The sequence below is a fragment of the Argopecten irradians genome, chromosome 15 (assembly GCF_041381155.1).
Source record: "Argopecten irradians isolate NY chromosome 15, Ai_NY, whole genome shotgun sequence".
Classification (NCBI taxonomy): Eukaryota; Metazoa; Mollusca; class Bivalvia; order Pectinida; family Pectinidae; genus Argopecten; species Argopecten irradians.
This window is the reverse complement of record NC_091148.1, coordinates 23,140,963-23,163,186: the sequence shown is the minus strand read 5'-3', so window position 1 is coordinate 23,163,186 and position 22,224 is coordinate 23,140,963. Positions and strand designations below refer to the sequence as shown.

Here is a 22,224-nt window from a genome sequence, read left to right as displayed (position 1 = left end):
TGAAAAATAATGGAAGGCGCCATATTTACAATGTCTTCTAGGCAGAAAACATTTCTTGTTGAGGTTACCTTGAAGTAGTTGATTTGATACCGTTCAAATATTAATCTGAATTGCAGATAGTACGTCGTCGGCCATTTTGTTTTATTCAATATGGCTGTTCAAGCTTGTCGGGAACGTACAAATGGACTAGCCTAACCCATTATAAATAGAAGGGGATGGCAGGTGGAATATTGGAAAAACGATATACTTATCTACAACCGGATTTTTTTTTAGCTGAAGTTGAATAAGGTTTATTTGCATTATCACTTTTTTCAGCTTAAGTCAAAAAGATTTCAACTTAAGTCAAAAAGATTTTTTTGACTTAAGTGAAAAAAAGTGATAATGCAAAAAACCTTTTTTTAACTTAAGTTGAAATCTTTTTAGCTTAAGCTAAAATCTTTTTAACTTAAGCTAAATAACTTTTTAACTTAAGCTATTATGAATTAAATATCAAAACGGCTTGCCATAATTGCTACCGTCTCATTGCTACCATCCCAGGTCGCTTTGCCTGCCATGTTGTTGGGATTTTACATGGTTATAAATTGTCTTTTCACTTTGATTGGCTGGCCAAAACGATTAACGTGTGTTGATTGGTTACTTGTTGTTGAGGATTTCATGTGTGTAAGGGGTACCAGTGGGGAAAAATTACAACGCGTTAGTTGAATAATTCTGCGTCAGACCTTGTTTGGTGTTGTAACCTTATCTTTGGCCATATTGTGTTAAAGATTGTTTTAAAAAACTTTTATTTTTTTTTGTTTCGGAAAGGTGGCCCTTTCATAAAGTTGATTATATTTTGCATTGAATGCGAAAGCATGTAAATTATCAGTCTTCAAAAATGAATTTTCATATGAACTATGGCAGCTAGCCCGAGATACTCTGGCCCTGACACCAGACTTAGACATTATGACAGATAGATGTCCTAAACCAGTATGGCAGCAAACTGTGAACAGAACAATGCGTCAAGCTTTCCTATAATTGCTTCCTAATAAATAATGCTGTATGGTAGATTTTTGGGAAGCTAATACTTGTAGAAAATTGTATACAAATAATTTGTCACGGAACAAAATTTTCAGGTACACATTTTTAGGTCATCTGACCCGAAGGTCATGAGGTCAGATGACCTATTCCGAATTTGCATATTACAGAGTTATCTGCACTTGCGGGTAGGTATTGATTGTGACGTCATGTGTTCAAGAGCGTAAAGTCATACGTTTCGGAGAAAACGACGTGAGCTGCGCTCACAAAATAATAACGTAACAATCAATACCTACCTGCAAGGGAGCTAACTCTGTAATATCAAAGACGGAATAGTCGTAAGGTTCCGTCCGTGTCGTCCGCCGTGCGTTAACTTTTCACATTTTGGACTTCTTCTCAAGTTCTACCCGGAGCGATTTAGCTGAAACTTACATGAAATGATCCTGACATGGTCCCGACAAAGTGTTGTTATTTTTCAGGTCGATCCGAAATCCAAGATGGCCGCCATCCCGCCATCTTTAAAACACATTTTGAACTTCTTCTCAAGTTCTACCGGTGCGATTTGGCAGAAACTTGCATGAAATGATCCTAACATGGTCCCGACAAAGTGTTGCTATTTTTCGGGTCGATCCGAAATCTAAGATGGCCGTCACAGCCCCCCATCTTGAAAACACATTTTGAACTTCTTCTCAAGTTCTACCTGTGCGCTTTGGCTGAAACTTGCATGAAATGATCCTGACATGGTCCGGACAAAGTATTGTTACATCTCTGGTTGATCCCAAATCGAAGATGACTACCATGACTCTATATCTAATTAATTTCCTAGGCCCTATATGATTATTGCCAAGATAGTCAGATGACCGTTCAGGCCCTTGGGCCTCTTGTTCTAATATGCGTGTACGAGGTGATTGCTGTCAGCCATCGTAGCTTTGAGTACATCTCGTATTACAAATGTCCTTCTAGTTCAGGTATAACAGGTGACTTAAATAAGTTATACAACGCTTTGTTTACAATTGTAGCGTTACGTTTCCTTTTGTTGAAAGGCCAAACAAGCATCATCTCGTATTTGTTATTTTAAAGTAGGGTGACACAAAAAATGACTATGTGACGCAACACAGCTAACGTTTTTCTATATACTGTATAGCTCTTGTGGTTCAAAGTACACTTCTCTTTGTAGGTCACAGACATGACTTTGTAAGATATCAAACATGAATTTACGGATGAGCAGACACGAAATTGTTAAAGTCTTCTTGTCACAATACACCATGTCATATACAAAAAAAATTATGGCTAGCTAACTTTAAACAAATATGAGAAAAGGTGGTTCAAAGTACACTTCTCTTTGTAGGTCACAGATATGACTTTGTAAGATATCAACCATGGATTTATGGATGAGCAGACACGAAATTTTTAAAGTCTTCTTGTCACAATACACCATGTCATATACAAAAATAAATATGGCTAGCTAACTTTAAACAAATATGAGAAAAGGTGGTTCAAAGTACACTTCTCTTTGTAGGTCACAGATATGACTTTGTAAGATATCAACCATGGATGAATGGATGAGCAGACACGAAATTTTTAAAGTCTTCTTGTCACAATACATTATATCGTATACACAAAATTTTATAGCTAGCTAACTTGGATATCTGCATTGCATCAAGACCATAACTATGCTTAGTGCAAAACATTTCATACTAATTATTTTAAGCTTGGCTGAACTATTTCTTTTCGGAGGTATACAATTTGGCTGGTTTGCCCTTGTTTTTATTCTGAAACAAGAAGGCGTGTTTAAGTCTCTGTGTGTTATAGAACAATATGACAACTCAACTAGCATTGCTGAAGATTGTTTCCCCCAGGACGAACAATTCAATTTGATCTTCAGTATTGGAATCGCTGTATTTACCGTTGTGTCAGCTATCAACGGGCAACTTTACCAGGCATTTGATGTTAAACGAATACGTATTATATTTATGTAAGTATAGCCTTGTGTTATGGTCTCGTGCGTGTTGACAAATATTTTCACTGACCTAAGTCAAGGTCGCCTGTCTATAATTTACCTTTTCATCTTCATAATGTTTTTCACATATCAGTTCAATGGCATGACTTCAATGGTTCAATGACCTAACTTCAATGGTTCAATGGCTTGACTTCAATGATTTAATTGCTTGACTTCAATGATTCAATGACTAGACTTCAATGGTTCAATGACTTGACTTTAATGATTTAATTGCTTGACTTCAATGATTCAATGACCTAACTTCAATGGTTCAATGGCTTGACTTCAATGATTAAATGGCATGACTTCAATGGTTCAATGACCTAACTTCAATGGTTCAATGGCATGACTTCAATGGTTCAATGACCTAACTTCAATGGTTCAATGACCTAACTTCAATGGTTCAATGACCTAACTTCAATGGTTCAATGGCATGACTTCAATGGTTCAATGACTAGACTTCAATGGTTCAATGGCATGACTTCAATGGTTCAATGACCTAACTTCAATGGTTCAATGGCATGACTTCAATGGTTCAATGACCTAACTTCAATGGTTCAATGACCTAACTTCAATGGTTCAATGACCTAACTTCAATGGTTCAATGACCTAACTTCAATGGTTCAATGACCTAACTTCAATGGTTCAATGGCATGACTTCAATGGTTCAATGACTAGACTTCAATGGTTCAATGGCATGACTTCAATGGTTCAATGACCTAACTTCAATGGTTCAATGGCATGACTTCAATGGTTCAATGACCTAACTTCAATGGTTCAATGACCTAACTTCAATGGTTCAATGACCTAACTTCAATGATTAAATGACTAGACTTCAATGGTTCAATGACCTAACTTCAATGGTTCAATGACCTAACTTCAATGGTTCAATGACCTAACTTCAATGGTTCAATGACTAGACTTCAATGGTTCAATGACTAGACTTCAATGGTTCAATGACTAGACTTCAATGGTTCAATGACCTAACTTCAATGGTTCAATGACTAGACTTCAATGGTTCATTGGCTGGCATTCAATGATTTAATTGCTAGACTTCAATGATTCAATGGCTTGACTTCAATGGTTCAATGGTCTGACTTCAATGATCATATGGCTTTACTTCAATGTTTATTGTTAAAAGGGTTAGTAATTCTTAAGTACTAGTAAGAGAATGCAGTACTAGCTCTCCGTTTTGTTAGAAAACTATTTGAAATGTTATGTTACAAATGACCATTTGAACATACCATTGACCATTTGACCATACCATTGACCATTTGAAAATAAAATTGACAATTTTAACATACCATTGACCATTTCAACATACCATTGACCATTTCAACATACCATTGACCATTTGAACATACCATTGACCATTTGACCATACCACTGACATTTTTAACATACCATTGACCATTTCAACATACCACTGACCATTTCAACATACCATTGACCATTTCAACATACCATTGACCATTTCAACATACCATTGACCATTTCACCATACCTTTGACCATTTCACCATATCACTGTCTATTTGAACATACCATTTGAACATACCATTGACCATTTGACCATGCCATTGGCCATTTGACCATACCATGGACCATTTGACCATACCATTGACCATTTGACCATGCCATTGACCATTTGACCATACCATTGACCATTTGAACGTACCAATGACCATTTTTGACCATACCATTGACAATCTGAACATACCATTGACCATTTGAACATACCATAGACTATTTGAACATACCATTGATCATTTGAAAATACCATTGACCATTTGACCATATCATTGACCATTTGAACATATCATTGACCATTTTAACCTTCCATTGCAAATTTGAATATACCATTGTCTACCATTGGAAGAATAAGATTCCTTGTATAAAAGGAACAGGTCCATCGAACTGATCAAATAGAACTCTAATGGGTATACAATATGTTTAACAAAATAATTAAATAACAATGTAACATGTTTTATTACAATGGTACAATATATCTGAAGAGAGATGGAATACTTTAACATTCTACAGTCAGGATCATGTATATTACGTATTTGTGGTATACAAGGATATATATTCTTAATCAATCAACTTTCTTACACAGTGCCATTGGGGTATGTGGAATCTTACTCTTCGCCTTCACATCGAAAGGTAACAAATGTTTATACATTATAAGGGAAAATCAATTGAAAATTATCGATAGAAAACAACTACGAACAGACTTTGTTTCATATATTCTATTGATTGATTAACATATGCTGAACTAAGTAAACTGACAACATTGTAATATCTATAGTTGTTCACTCTTTCTAGAACTCGCAAATTCCCTTTCAAAGTACTTTTACGGATTTACAATTTAATAATGCAAAACTTGCGGAAGCTATTGATTTCACAAAAATAAACTCTTGTCGATGTTTTGATCGCGAAAGAAATTTGGTTTATAGTATTTACATGGCAATTCTGGTATTGTTTTTAAGAACTGATTATCAATTATACTTATTGATAAATGAGTTATGAAATGTTCTATTTATCAATGACAGAAATGCCTTGGTTAACACTGCCTGGACTTATCATTGTGGGCGTAGCAGGACAATCTCTACTGATCTCCAATTATATACAGGTAAGTTTACTGACGTACATACAAGAAAGTCTTTATATTTACTGACCTACATACAGGTAAGTCTTTATTTTTACTGACCTACATACAGGTAAGTCTTTATTTTTACTGACCTACATACAGGTAAGTCTTTATATTTACTGACCTACATACAGGTAAGTCTTTATATTTACTGACCTACATACAGGTAAGTCTTTATATTTACTGATCTACATACAGGTACACTTCTTATATTCACTGACCTACATATAGATACATATTTGTATTTAATGACCTACATACAAGTAAGTCTTTATATTTACTGATCTACATACATGTATTTTGTTATTCATTGACCTAAATAAAGGTAAATATTTGTATTTAATGACCTAACTAAAAGTAAGTCTTTATATTTATTGACCTACATACAGGCAAATCTTTATAGTCGCCGACCTACATAGGATAAATCTTTGTATTTACTGACCTACATACAGGTAAGTCTTTATATTTACTGACCTACATACAGGTAAGTCTTTATATTTACTGACCTACATACAGGTAAGTCTTTATATTTACTGACCTACATACAGGTAAGTCTTTATATTTCCTGACCTACATACAGGTAAATCTTTAAAGTCACAGACCTACATACAGGTAAGTCTTTATATTTACTGACCTACATACAGGTAAGTCTTTATATTTACTGACCTACATACAGGTAAGTCTTTATATTTATTGACCTACATACAGGCAAATCTTTATAGTCGCCGACCTACATAGGATAAATCTTTGTATTTACTGACCTACATACAGGTAAGTCTTTATATTTACTGACCTACATACAGGCAAATCTTTATAGTCACCGACCTACATACAGGTAAGTCTTTATATTTACTGACCTACATACAGGTAAGTCTTTATATTTCCTGACCTACATACAGGTAAATCTTTAAAGTCACAGACCTACATACAGGTAAGTCTTTATATTTACTGACCTACATACAGGTAAGTCTTTATATTTACTGACCTACATACAGGTAAGTCTTTATATTTACTGACCTACATACAGGTAAATCTATATACCTACATTTTCTCTCAATCCTGCCGGACTAATACTGGTTTATTCGATGCAATTCACTCATGTCACTGTATTTACATGGGTTTTTGTTATATATGCATCAATATATATGGTGTTATATATGCATCAATATATATGGGAATAATAAAAATGTTATATATGTATCAATATACATATCAATATACATGGGAATCATAAAAAAGATATAGTTTCATTACATTCTGTTATAATGTCTTTGTATTGATATGATATCGACTGCCACCTGTTAGTGTAAATATCACCATGTTACCTATTACACCAGATACCAGTCCTTCTCCACAAAGGTTCCTCGATCTACCTCGGGCTACTGAATGGTTGTTATGACTCCTCCGTACTGACATTTATGTTGGTGAAGGTACGTGAGAGAAACAGCGTTATATCGTTATTCATACGTTATTCGTATTCATACTCCAAAGGTTACTATTACTGACGTTATATACATCCCTGTACTACCTCGTAGTAAACCTGGAGGCAATTCAAGAGAAGCAAATCTTACCAAAAAGGCTTGCAAAGACTTCCTTTGAAGAATACAAAGATAGAAACTTCAAAGCCACACAGCCAACCACAGTGTACCGTTGAACGTCTCTTTTTATATACTTCAAATGACTAAATTACCAGCTCTGTTCTGTGCAGAGGTGAATATAATGTCGGTAAGAGTTACCCTTAGAGTATCGATGATGATTGTTATTATGATATCATAGTACTATCTCACTACCCTGGAGTATCGAGAGTGGATTTAACGACAGTGATAGTAACCCCTGGAGTATCGAGGATGGATACAATTACAGTAAATGTAATCCCAAGAGTATCGAGAGTGGTCACGTTCTTGTAACAATTAAACTACAGTGAAAGTAACCCATGGAGTATCGAGGATGGATAAGATAACATTGAAAGTAGCCCCTAGAGTATCGAGGGTGGATATAACGACAGTGATAGTAATCCATGTAGTATCGAGGATGATTATGATAACAGTGAAAGTAACCCTTGGAGTATGATAGTAACCACTGGAGTATATGGAATGGATGTAATAACAGCGATAGTATCCCTGATAAAGAGAGCATCGCATCTCTATTTGCATATTGTAGTTATCTCCCTTGTAGGCTGATATCGATTGTGACGTCATGATATTGTGAACTCAAGTTACGTCGTTTTTCCCGAAATGCCATAACACCCATAAAAACATGACGTAACAGTCGGTACCTACCTGCAAGGACAGATAACTATGTAATACGCAACTACAGAATACAATATGTGTATCTATTATTGATTAAGTATTATGGGATACTTAGTAGGAGGTGAGATATGGTGACCGATGTAACACTTTTCCAACTTTTATATCATTCCATATTTCAGAAATTATATGAAGATGGAGTCGATAAGAAGTTTACCTTTATAGGTTTCGCCGTCTTGGTGATCGTGATTTCGGGATTGTGCACGCTACTACACCCGTCACGTGACCGAGCCAAACCTAATTCAAATGATTCTAAAACAGACGCCAACATTTCGTCAAAAGAAAACAATAACGGTAACGCTTATAATTTATTTTTATTTTGAAAAGTGTTACTGAATTCCAGCAAAATACATGCGTGTTGTGGATACATGGAAATAATTAAATGGTTTAGGATCGATCCTCCTTGACATGACAAAATACAGTGGTCGCCACAATATTACAACGTCGTATGTGATTGGCTGTTACAATGACGTAGTGAAAGGAGTCCTTAAAGCTATGTGGAATTTCACTGTATACGATTTAATAATAATGTTCATCTCTAATATATTTTATGCGATGGAACTATAACTTTGCAGTGTATTTTTTGTTTTGTTTTTTTTAGTTGGTTTTTTAGGCGGATTGGAGTTTATTTTTTAATTACTTTTGTATTTCTTTTTGTTATAATTCCTTAAGGTTGTATTCTTCTGAGGTTTCAGTCCCGTTGAAGTCTCGTTTCGACATAGATCAAAGAAGTTATGAGATTTTAAGATAAAATCTATCAATATCTTTAGCAAGTTGCCAGTTGCAAATTCTGTCAAAAAATTACATTTCTATTTTTAGTAGATTTTTTTATACGGGGACTTTAAGAAATGGTCCATTTGGCGGCTAATTTGAAATTGTGTCTTTTTTCGCTTTGAATAGCGCCACAGTTTTACCATTTTTTTACTGAAATTGTTTTTACTTAAATCATCACTGCGCCAGTATTTTTAGCTGTATCGAACGAATTTTTGCTGTAAATCGTTATTGGGATCGTGGTAATTAAAATATTGAGCATTAATGTGTGAAATGATACACTTTTATCACTTTATTTTGACATTTAATGGTAATTTGGGCACTTTTATTTTTTACTCCAAAATACTGAATAATAACAAATATTCAAATGGGGCAAAAAATTAAGCACACGGACCCCCTATTTTTCTCCTGATTTAGAAAGAACAACCATTTCTCTATTGATTTGTAATATATTAACAAAAGTTTAATACCAGAACTTTTTCTATAAAGGGTTAAATTTGGCAAAAATGGCTGAAAATGGTGCATTTTTTAGCTCAAAATTAAGGGGTAGGGGTAGCATATCTTGTTATTCTGAGAAATAATATTAGTCTTATTAATCAAAACTGGTATGTTTTTTAAAGAAGACTACTGGAAAATAAATTCTACAAACATCCATACATATCAAACACCTCGATAGGAAATTATGACTTTAATCTCATGTGTATGTGGTCAAAACCGCAAAATTCCCATAAAATCCAATATTTTGTCAACTAGGTATCTTTGAGTGACAATATCTCAAAAACGAGCACACGGACATATGTTTTTTTCTTCCATTTTCGTTTATAACATGAACTCCTATTTCCAAAAATCTATATGAGAAAAAAAGTTTAATACAAGAAAATTTTGACTTCTCAGAGGAGTACATCCTTAATATAAACATCCTGTTTGTTAATCCTTTAGCTTAGGTATCTTGTTGGTATCGTTATTTTTCTTGTCATTTGACTTGTCTCTCCAGCAGTAGTACACAACACAACTGGTGTTACAACAGAACTTGAGACCATGGGCGGTGTACTTCGTCATCCCTTGTTTATGGGCTTTGTTCTGTGGCTCACGGCTGTTCTGCTGAAATACCTGTATTTTCTAGGATCCGCTAATAGAATGATGGAAGATATTCTCATAGATAAAGTAAGAGGTACGTAGTCCGAAAGTCCAACGTTCTTGAAGCAGCTAAACAACTATTGTAAACTTTCTTTTGTGTGCGATTTCCTTTCGTGAATTTCGCGGTCAAAGTCAATTCGCGAAAGTATATCTCCGTGAATTAGCATCTACATCATTTAAATTGATAAAATTAGCATTCAATACTTAACGTGGTATAAAATACAACAAAGTTAGAAAAATACAGAATCATAGTAACAAAATTGAAATGAGGAGGGGGTGGAGGCGGCTTTCAATTCAACTTGTTAAAAAACGTAACAAATAAAAAAACTGACTGACTTTGAAAAACGTCCTTCGTTTCTTTGTTTCTCTGTCGCAGCTCTAATGCGCATGCGTAATGACTGTTTTAAATCTCCTACCCATCTTCCCCTTCTGTATCCCCGAAAAAATCGCGAAAAAATGACTTTTACATATAAAACTTACGATATGATTACGTTTAACGACAACTTCTATAATGTATAAAGTCCATTAAAATGTTTTTTAATTATCATTTGTCAATCTTTATTAGAGGGTAATGCCATGACACGGAGATGCTTAACCTAACGATAATACCCTTCTATAGTGTTATCTCACTGAAATATACAACCGGAGACACCGAACAGCACACCCCTGTCGATCATATTACACTGAAGGCGAAAAACGGTCGTAAGAGTGTGCACAGGGAGCTGGCACAGTATATTGCAAAAATATCATGGTAAAAAGACACCATCGGCCCCAGGCATATGTTTTGAACTGTTTCACTAAATAAATTGATTACATCAATAAATAATTTAGGTATTAATAACTGAAACGAAAAACACACTACTGTACTCGTGTTCATGCATAATGACTTTTCTACTCCTTTTGTATGTTGTGACTATGTATTGTACAATCTATTGTACTTGTTGCTGACCATTTTGCTTCAGTAAGCTACTTCTCTGATGTCATGACCTTTACCATGATCGGGAGTGTGTTTTCCTCATCCATCGCCGGGTATACGATACAAGCAATGGAGAAACCTTTCTCGGGTGAGTATTAAAAGCCTTCTACCTTTTCAAAACGGCTTCTAATTTTTAAAATGTGGATGTAAAACGAGAGTTAACAAGAATTTACTAGCTTACCATTATTATTACACTTATCATCACATTTTTGAGCAATCTAATTAAGATAAATTAAATGTTAGTTTTCATAACGCATTTTTTGTGGTATATATTCCACCGTCGTCCTAATTCAGTTTCTGAAAAAACAAGCTGTATTATGCGAACCAAAATTACATAATATATCTTCAGTCTATGCTCATTTATACTTTTTATCCTGCAATATTCATTAAGATCAATTTATTTAAGCTCAAAGAACGATGATTCACCTCGAAATTGAATCAATCGAATCGACGGACGTGCTGATATTCTGAAATACAGTCAGTTCGGCATAGCACCTACAGCGAAAAAGTAGGTATGGTAGATGTACTCCGATAATAAATGCTGGTTGCATGGTACCACAAAAACGAAACCAAAAATAACACAAACAAAAAACAAACAACATTTTCTTTAAATCGCTAGTATAGTCATAGAGTTCTGCAAGTCGGGGAAGGGGAAATTTTGGCTCTGGCTTCTCTGGTATGGGGGAAATTGGAAATAAATATCTGATGAACATTCATTTCATAACATAACATTTCTTGGCATGACAAACCAGGTGAGCGATACCAACCCTTGTTTATTACCGCTTGTTCGATGTACAGGAAATAGGAAGATGGTGATACCCCTTGTTGTGACGTCATGCCTTGCTGTATTATTGTCGGCTCTCGCCTTCGTACGGACAACGACTGTCCTGTATGTGGAATTCGTGGTACTGACCTTCCTTCGATCTTTCATATACACTGTCACCATAGAGTTCATCAGAATAGTGTAAGTGGTTTTTACTCATTATTCACAATGAAATAAAAACACAATTTTATCCCTGCCAGCAGTTTTTTTTGTTATGAGCCCCGGGGTCAGCCTATTACAACATATGGCCACATACAAGAGGTTTCAACTTGTCCTCATTACTTCCAACTTACTCCTATATCATTTGACATTAAACTTAATATTTGTTATATTGTGTATCTGTATATATCCATTTTTTGACCATATTTTAAAACGCCAATATATTCTATAAAGCTTTGTATATTTACATTATCTTCTTCAATATGAAAGTCTTTGGAACACGCATCCTTGAGACTCCAGGGGTTTCAATCAATGACGTTATGCCCACCCATGGACTATCTCAGAGAGCGACGCCCAAATTTGCAGCCACACAGTCAACCACATTGTAACGTTATTAGATTATTTTGGTGTACATAAAAGGACTTAACTATGTGTTCTGTTTAGCCTTCAGTTTTATTATGAGATAGTCCAGAGGCGGATATAACGTCTATAACGGGATGATAGAAAATGTGTCGTTTCATAGCAGATTTCAATTGAATTTGGGAGTATAATGACATAACGCACAATGTTCGGTCACTTTTACATCACGCCGGAATTTCATTGGAAAAAGCGTTGAACAGTAAAATAATATAAGCGCAATACTATTTTTTTAATTAAAAAACAGAAAGGATATATTTGTTCAATTCCGGGAGGACTTTTATCAAAATGTCTGTAGCATCTTTTTTCTATTTTTATGCGTTTTTGTTGAGAAAATTATGTTTTTTTGGCGCGACAGATGTAACACGCATCTGTATGCGGTTTCAGTTAAAGTATCACTGTGGTCATACTGAACACCACATGGCGGTAAAATTTGACACAGTGATTCACCGAAAACGCACTATCATGACGTCATTTCGTTATAATGAATTGTGACTTCATACTTCAAAATGGTGGACTTTGTTTGTAGACTTGCCGATCGACAGATCCGAAGAGAAAAGATATAAAAGTGAAAAACCACAAATACACACAGTACAAAACAGTACTAATTCATAGTATGTCTCATAGTAGAGACATGAATTGAAAATATAGAAATCCAATTTTCTTCTGCTTTAATAACATGTCAGAAAATATAGACTGCGACGTCATTCTACTTTTTTTTTTCGAACAAAACCTTTGTCTTGGAGAAATGACACAAAATGAAATTTTTAGATTGACTGTTCTGTCACGCAATTTCACGACGTTGAAAAATGACTTTATATTAGGAATTATGTTTTCTATTCAGAATAAAATAATACGTTTTTGCTCAAATATACGTGTGCGAAATCTCTACTGAAAATTCAAAAAAGTATTGGAAAAATTGCGTTTTTTCTTTGTGTTGCAGGTTTGCCGAATGTCGGAAATGACGTCAATTGCGCTCGTCATGTTATAAAATAATGACGTCTTTTACATTCAATGACGTTACATAAAAATGACCGAACATTGTGCGCGACGTCAATATATTGGTCATTGCAGATTTCCAGTGAAGTTTATGAGTATAATATTTGGTCATTGCAGATTTCCACTGAAGTTTATGAGTATTATATTTTGTCATTGCAGATTTCAATTGAAGTTTGGGAGTATAATATTTGGTCATTGCAGATTTCCATTGAAGTTTATGACTAAAATATTTGGTCACTGAAGATTTCCATTTAAGATGATGAGTATAATATTTAATCATTGCAGACCTCCGTTGAAGTTTATGAGTATAATATTTAATCATTGCATATTTCCATTGAAGTTTATGAGTATAATATTTAATCTTTGCAGACTTCCATTAAAGTTTATGAGTATAATATTTGGTCATTGCAGATTTCCATTGAAGTTTATGAGTATAATATTTGGTCATTGCAGATTTCCATTGAAGTTTATGAGTATAATATTTGGTCATTGCAGATTTCCACTGAAGTTTATGAGTATAATATTTGGTCTTTGCAGATTTCCACTGAAGTTTGGGAGTATAATATTTGGTCATTACAGATTTCCATTGAAGTTTATGAGTATAATATTTAGTCATTGCAGACCTCCGTTGAAGTTTATGAGTATAATATTTGGTCATTGCAGATTTCACTTGAAGTTTATGAGTATTATATTTGGTCATTGCAGATTTCCACTGAAGTTTATGAGTATTATATTTTGTCATTGCAGATTTCAATTGAAGTTTGGGAGTATAATATTTGGTCATTGCAGATTTCCATTGAAGTTTATGACTAAAATATTTGGTCACTGAAGATTTCCATTTAAGATGATGAGTATAATATTTAGTCATTGCAGACCTCCGTTGAAGTTTATGAGTATAATATTTAATCATTGCATATTTCCATTGAAGTTTATGAGTATAATATTTAATCTTTGCAGACTTCCATTAACGTTTATGACTAAAATATTTGGTCATTGCAGATTTCCATTGAAGTTTATGAGTATAATATTTGGTCATTGCAGATTTCCATTGAAGTTTATGAGTATGATATTTAATCATTGCAGATTTCCATTGAAGTTTATGAGTATAATATTTGGACTTGTTATCTCTTTTTCTGGAATCCTGACACTATGTCAATATGGCTTGTTCGCGTGGACAGAGAAATATGATACAGCCATGTCGCACGTAAGTTTTAGGGTAGCAATGACAATAATGGTCTATTTTATCTAAACATTGGACACTTTATTGAACGGTAATCGTGAGGTGCTTTCATATCTACTGTTTTGAAAATGTCACAATAAGAAATCATATCGTATCTCTCGTAAAAGATAATGAATTTATCATCAAGAACAGTTTCAGACAATGTGCAAAAGGTTTTATAAATGTGTTTTAAAGATATTGACGATAAATGGGATTTTTTCATCATCTTGGGATAAAGCATCGATCTCCTTTAATTTTGAAAAGTGATCGTTCTCGTTCCGATAGCCGCTGCCCCATAAAATATAACAATTCTCGGGTCAACAATTTGTCATATTAACTTTCAAAAAAGGCAACTATGAACTGTCGCCACACTACTTACGAATATTTTCTTTCGTTTGACAGGTAAATGGTTTCCTAATGTGTGCTTCAACTATATCCCTCCTTTATCCCATCCTTGTCGCATTTAGCCAAGGTCGAAAGAAGAGATACAATTTATCCTAATTAAAACATATCTTCATCCTTTTTTTAAGGGACAATTCACTCAGGGTAATTCTTTTACATAACCAAGAAGCAAAATATGGCATAAATATATTGTTTTACATTTCTTATGAAGCATATAACATAAAATATTGAAAAATTCCACGTCATTGTTTAGTATTTTAATTGATACTGTTGTAATTACAAATCGTTGATCAATACGATTAAGCAGGTAAAGTATGTTAGCTGTACCCATATCCGAGCCAAAGTCGCGCCCATTAAACAAATGAACTACATATATATAACCACTATGGAGGTGATAAAATGATTTTATAGTCAAGACATTTCACCTAATAAGGTAAACACACTACTGTCAGGGCGATTTGAGCAGTTTTAAACAAAAGTAGCATTACTCTAAGAGCAAGGGACAGGGTTCGGCATACAAGATGTTCGAGCACAATGTGTAATGGCGGCCAGCGAGCGAGTTTGAACATTTCATACGCATTTCACCACCATGGGCTTTTTTGGCATATCACAGTAAAACCTAATTTTCATTAGAAGTGGGTATTTTTCGATATACAATTTTAATGTTTTCTTAGACTGAATTGTCCCTTTAATCGAACGAAAGAAGTAATAAAATCTTAATTAAAACATATCCTTATCATTTTATACTCGGGCGAGAGAAGTAATATACTTTATCCAAATTATAACATACCTTCAACATTTTTATATTATACTCGGGTGAAATAAGCAATAAATTGATCCTAATAAAAACTGATCTCTATCATTGTTATCCACGGACGAGAGAGGCAATACTGAATTTGAATTCGTTTCGTCAGTAGGATTCATCAGCGATGCTTGGGAACAGTCAGATACATTTTTGTTCGTATGTTATACTAAGTATGTTGTTGTCCGAACACAGTGAATTACTGAATTCAGTTGAGATAAATTTGCTTATAAGCAAGATATGGGTGACAGAAATAGGTCAATATGTAACAGAAGTAATTGTGATAGCCCTGGCCACAACCACTCAATGAAAATGGATGTTGTCATACATTTTTTTTGTATTTGGTGGATGGACTGATGAGTATATATGACAGTCGTGTGATTTTTTTCGAAAAATACGAGATTTGAAAATCGGGATATTTGCTATAAATATATATAGTAAATATCCCGATTTTTAAAAATATTATTCAAATCTCGTATTTTTCGAAAAAAATCACACGACTGTCATATATACTCATCAGTCCATCCACCAAATACAAAAAAAAATGTATGACCATCCATTTTCATTGAGTTGGCCCCCTGTGGCCACAACGGGGACAGTATGTCTTTGTATTTTGTAGGGTAACCTCTGTCACCGGTAGGTATCAATTGTAGTGTCATTATTTATACGAAACTCGCATAGTTTATTCTGAAAAGATTTACGTTACGCCCGAAATCACACGACGTCACAATCAGTACTTAACCACAAGGGCGGGTAACTCTGTAAAATGTAAATAAGGAATAACTCGGACGGAGGCTTGGATATTCATTATATTTATTACGACCATAACAATTGCAATAGAGTCAAACAACTTTTTTATTAACATGTGTAATATTATCAAATATCTAATAAACAGCACTACAGGATACCACAGGTTGACTGATTGGGCTTAACGTCTAGATACTGTTGTGGTCATTTAGGGACGACCTCCTGTGTATGCATCCTCGATACTCCATGGGTTACTATCACTGACATTATATACACCCTTACTCTATCTCTTAGCAAAATTGAATGCAACTCTGGAGGAAAAAATACAAATCACAGGCCTGCAGAGACTTCCTTTGAGTATTACAGAGAGAGTGATGTGCTACTTCAAAGCCACGCAGTCAACTACAATGTACCGTTACACGATGTACACCAAATGACCAAAATAACCTATCTTCTGTCACCACCAGTTTTACTATGACATATTCCAGGGGTGGATATGACGTCAGTGATAGTAACCCCTAGAGTATCGATAATGCCCTGTATGTGATGTGGAAGACTGCGGTATGTTGGTGTTGTGTCTCTTTGTTGTTGTGAAATGTTTGCCCCCTTTATTATGCTGTCTCACTAAACCATGCGGGCAAGGACGACGAACAACACACCCCACCCGGTCAGATACTGACAACGGGTAAACACAGGTACAAAATTATACACAAATAGGTACAAATATGTAAGTGAATATAGGTACACAATTATACACAAATAGGTACAAATATGTAAGTGAATATAGGTATACACTTACACACAAATAGGTACAAATACATACGTGAAACTTGTTGATGAAATTTAACACGCAACTATTTTATTGTTAAACCGTCCAATATCTTTTTTCAATAACAGTGTTTTAGAATGGTAAATTATTTGTTTCGTTTATTAATACATAAAAATAAGAAATGTAAAAAAAAAATGAAATGGACATTTTTTTGTCGTTGGAAAATGATTAGTTTAAACATATTGTATTGCCATAATTGCAACAGGATCGTGCAAAAATTAATTCTAACTTACAAACGAACTCTCCATTTATATTTACATCACATATAATATATATATATTATAAGATGGCTTTATATTTCAAAATATATTTTAAAAAGAACAGATAAGAGAGAAGACAGGGATAGATAGATAAAGAGAGAGGAAGGAGAGTGGATTTTAATAACAAATTATTTATACATCTTCCCATATAATTTACTATCTTTACTCAAATTTAAATGCTCCCTGATTCATTAATATAATTCTAAGGGTAGGAACGTGAGGATGTGTGTGAGAGAGTGTAAGGATGTGTATATTAATTAATTTGTAATTTGATGTTTAATTTGTATTTAAAACATGTTGTACATTACTGGAAGAGGGAAAGGGTTGATATAGGCACTGCCTATTACCCATTCCCATTGTGTATAATTTATATATACAATAAATATTTTGAATTGAATTGAGAGTGGATATAACATCAATAGATCACATGTTATTTATAATAATACGGAATTTTTTTATATAGAGTATAATTAAAAAGAAACTTCCAGTACAGCCTACACTTGAAATACTATCACAATATAAAAAAATTAAAATGTAAAGGCTATTTCCAGATGTTAATAGATGGTGTCTGTTACAACTGTGATTTTGTTTTATATGCACGATACATATAATTTTATATCTCTTTATCTAAAGTTTTAGTTTTATTGAATTGAAATAGTGCGAAAAAAGTTCAAAAGTTAGGCAAATTACACTTAAATACTATATAAGGTGTCAGTCTATATTTTAAACTATTGTCAAAATATTTTATATTCACAATTATAATAATCACTGTTTAGAAATGATATTGCATTATACGCATACGAACACTATTTATTTGATTCATTCTGTGATATTTTGTTTTGTAATTGTTTATTTTTTCCAAAAAGGAATTTTACAACATTAATAGTTCATAAATAACATGCAACGTAAACATAAAAAAGTGAAATGTTTGGGATGTATATGCAATGTATATGCCAAATAATTGAATGGAATAGTGTTGCAACTGTGTGTGGCATTTTCATCTGGAATTAGCTGAACGGCAATTACAACTATACAAATTAAACAAAGTAGTATAACACAAACACGTTAGAACGTGGTTAGGGATTTTCGTATGTTGTATCATAGATGTGTCATATTCCTCTAATCACGTCCGAACAGTTGACCCCACTAGTAAGAACCCATGTTCGTATCTAGTAAGAACATGGGCTCTAGTAAGAACATGGGCTTTCTAGTAAGAACATGGGCTCTAGTAAGAACATGGGCTCTTACTAACTAACGTTGCGGCCTTTTTTCCAGTCAATGTTGTACAATGTAGCAAAATAGTTAACTGACTCTGAGAACTAAACATTGTATGTGTGAACCTGGAAAACCGGCTACCATTCGAAAAGAAATTACATGCATACAGATTAATAAGTGGTTTCAAATGCATTTAATTTTACGTGTACATCAACAAAGCATATCAAAGTAACGCACTGTAGAATTAATTAGATGACATGGATCATTTAGCTTCAAAATTGTTTGTTGATAACAACATTATCTAAATGTGTCTGATTGATATCATCGTAGTCGCAATCAACAAATATCTTCATAAATATCAAATTATCCAGAAAGTTTGACAATATTTTCCTTACATGCTAAGGATGGGTCCATGTTCGTCATATTGTTTGTGTATTCCCAGTCTTTAACTTCACAATCCGGTATCAAAACCTGCTCCATAAGACCCATGATTGCACTTCTGGTTTTTTCCTAAACTACATGCTGGTATTCAACATCCATGCTCCGTTTCTGCTAAATAATACATTTGAAAGTCATTTTTCTGCCAAATCAGAATCTGGTATTTGTGTGATTGACATGCTGTGAGGAGTCCACGTGTCTGACTAGCTGTTTTGTTTATCTGTATGACGATCGAATTGAAAGAAATCTAAACCAAATAACCAATCAAATTAAAGAAATCTCTCTATCCATGATTGACAGTTGCAGAGTGTATCGTTTCCCATGTCTGGCTAATGTTCAAAGGTGTTTGAAAATGAACATTGTTCCCGATGAAAGAAACATGTCACATCTATGATACAAGTAGGTCACACACATAGTTTACGAGTTCTTCAGGTATAACCCACTCGGCACTCCATGTCTCGTGGGTTATATCCTGAAGAAATCGTAAACTACGTTGTAACCAATGTTAAAAATAGCATAAACTCATGACCCATTTGTAGAACATTGTTCATGTTAGAGACATTAACACGCAGGCGAGTACATCTGCCACATTAGGTCCTGACCCAAGGGATCTGGGAAATATATACTTTGGTCTATACATTTGTCTTCTGAACATTATCGTACATTTTTATCGCTTACAGATAAGCATGATTGAAGGATTCAGTCGATTACCGACAGAAATATGATAGCAATGGAGTGTTCTTCACTTCTATTTTTACAATATTTGTTCTCGTTGTCTTTTCTTGCATTCCGATCTATCAAGAGTTACTTCCCTTCGTTTCACTCTGTTTAATGTACGACAGTTACATCCGAGAAGTTCTGATTGCACTCTGTCAGTTCTAATGAAGTGCGAAGACAGTTACACAAAGGGAAGTAACTCTAGACCAGAATACTTTTCCTGCTTCTCGCTTACTTTGAAGGTTTCTGGGTTGAATCGCTTTTCGCTTTCCTGCACACCCTACAGTATCTGTTTTTATCGCGAAGTTGTGCCTTGGAGAACTCCTCAACCGGAAAAAGACGAAGGCAGCCGAGACACTTTGTTGAAGCCTCCGGAAATTGAAACGTATCGCTTGTCCCTGGGATTATATCCAGTGGTAGAAATGGATGGGCCTGAAATACTCCGAAAGCCTTTTCAGGCCAGCAGCGGAAGGTGTCTGCGTAGCGCTCCGAGGCGACGAGCAGACGACAGTGGTTTTCCCCGCCACCTTTCAGCTTCTTATACAGCACAAACAAAGCAGCCGTATCAATACAACAGTATTTCTTCAGATTCTCAGAGAGTGGTCTTGTTTTCCAGGCAAGCCTGTCGCCTATTACTTGTTTTTGACATCTTGTCTTGCTCTCAATCATAGTTTCGTCTTTGATATACACTTTAATACAGCGAAGGATGCCATTTAACAGCTGTACATCACCCGTCTTTGTCGATCGCCTGGGCCCTTTATCATCACTTTCTGGAGCTCTTCTGTTCCTATGCATGACGTCCAGAAGTTGAAGATCCAGGATTCCTGCCAGCCGAACTTTCTGCCGATGGAGAAGGTTATCTGCATCACGTCGACAATCGAACATCAGCTTCTCTTTTGTTATGTCCTCAAGGATATCCCGAAGACCGTCGTCAAAAACACGCTGACCTAACTGTTGAACGTCGAATATGAACACCTTATCGGGTGTGGCGATAGTAATCACTGTTAGATCTCCAGATCGCCCATGCCACAACCTGAATCCTTTACAGTTCACTGCCAATAAATCATGACCACTTATTTTACTAAGAGCGCGTTTGAAGTCCGCAGTGTTGTCAACAAACATGAAACTATGATCTGCGTTTGTGCACACCCTGCAGTATCTCTGTTGATTAGTAAGTTGTTCCACTGGGAACTCGTCTTCGGGAAAACGACGGTGACAGCGAACACACTTTGTCGATGCTATCGGAAATTCGAACGACTTCTCAGTACCTGGTATTATGTCTAGGGGTAGAATTGGATGACCATCAAAATCACCATATGTTCTTTCAGACAGGGAACGGAGTGTGTTAGCGTAGCGTTCCGAGGCGACGAGCAGGCGAGAGTGATTTCCCCCGTCCACATTTAGTTTGTTATACAATGAAAACAATGCCGCCGTGTTTAAATAGCAGTAGTTCTTCATATTCTCAGACAGTGGCCTTCTTTTCCATGAATTTGTGTCCTCCTCTGCTTGTGCTTTTGATCGCAATAAACTCGTAATCATAGCTTCATCATTCACATACTTTTCTGTACATTTGAGAAACCCTTTTAAGTACTATACCTCATGAATCCTTGTAGATCGTCTTGACGCGGCTTCACTCTCCGAGGATCTCCCAGTATGCCTATACATCACTTCCAACAGCTGGAGATCCAGAATTCCTGCGACCTTGACTTTCTGCTGGTGGAATAGGTTATCTGCATTATGTCGACAATCGAACATCAGCTTTTCCTTTGTTTTATCCTCAAGGATTTTCCTAAGACCGTTATCAAAAACACTCTGTCCCAGTTCGAGCACATCAAATATGAACACTTGCTTAGGTGTAGCAACACTGATTGCCGTTAACTCGCCTGACCTTCCAGTCCCCATTCTGAGTCCTTTACAATCTATCGCCAACAAAGCGTTACGACCTACTTCCGCAAGAGCACCTTCTACATCCTCCATTTTGTCCAAAATCATGTAACTTTTACTTGGAGAGTTGCATGCCATCTTTACCTGAAAAATTATCAAAAGTAATAATCTTCTAAATACTAACTACAACTTGAACACGAAAAAGGTGTCAAATGACCTATACTTCCTTAATTCTTAACATTCTCTATGGCATTTTATCACGTTATTTCCCCATTGTTAAACATGCATAGTTATGAGATATATCTGTGTTAGCATTGTAGGTTGAACTTCAGCGCGGATGGACCTTCATTGGCATAGTGTTTCGTAATAATTTCGTAAAACATTGGTACATGTGCATGTAGTTAAATTAGTGTAGCCAGGTGTTGTTTACATCATTTTAAATCATTGCGCCATTCGTCATT

The 22,224-nt window shown here is 35.0% G+C and overlaps 3 protein-coding genes across 3 annotated transcripts; 1 reads left to right on the top strand and 2 right to left on the bottom strand.

Moving 5' to 3' along the window:
- Positions 1–2,687: 2,687 nt before the first annotated feature.
- LOC138309523 (equilibrative nucleobase transporter 1-like) lies at positions 2,688–15,076 on the top strand. The gene is made up of 10 exons (XM_069250748.1): positions 2,688–2,989; positions 5,129–5,175; positions 5,565–5,644; positions 7,000–7,092; positions 8,091–8,262; positions 9,734–9,910; positions 10,839–10,940; positions 11,651–11,816; positions 14,334–14,454; positions 14,872–15,076. Exons 1-10 carry the CDS (start codon positions 2,688–2,690, stop codon positions 14,968–14,970), a joined length of 1,359 nt encoding a protein of 452 aa, XP_069106849.1. The 3' UTR covers positions 14,971–15,076.
- A 1,393-nt stretch (positions 15,077–16,469) lies between these two features.
- On the bottom strand, positions 16,470–22,217 carry LOC138309805 (piRNA biogenesis protein EXD1-like). The gene has a single exon (XM_069251022.1). It carries the CDS (start codon positions 21,416–21,418, stop codon positions 20,111–20,113), a length of 1,308 nt encoding a protein of 435 aa, XP_069107123.1. The 5' UTR covers positions 21,419–22,217; the 3' UTR covers positions 16,470–20,110.
- On the bottom strand, positions 21,470–21,856 carry LOC138308678 (piRNA biogenesis protein EXD1-like). Its single transcript, XM_069249712.1, has one exon. It carries the CDS (start codon positions 21,854–21,856, stop codon positions 21,470–21,472), a length of 387 nt encoding a protein of 128 aa, XP_069105813.1.
- Positions 22,218–22,224: the final 7 nt, after the last annotated feature.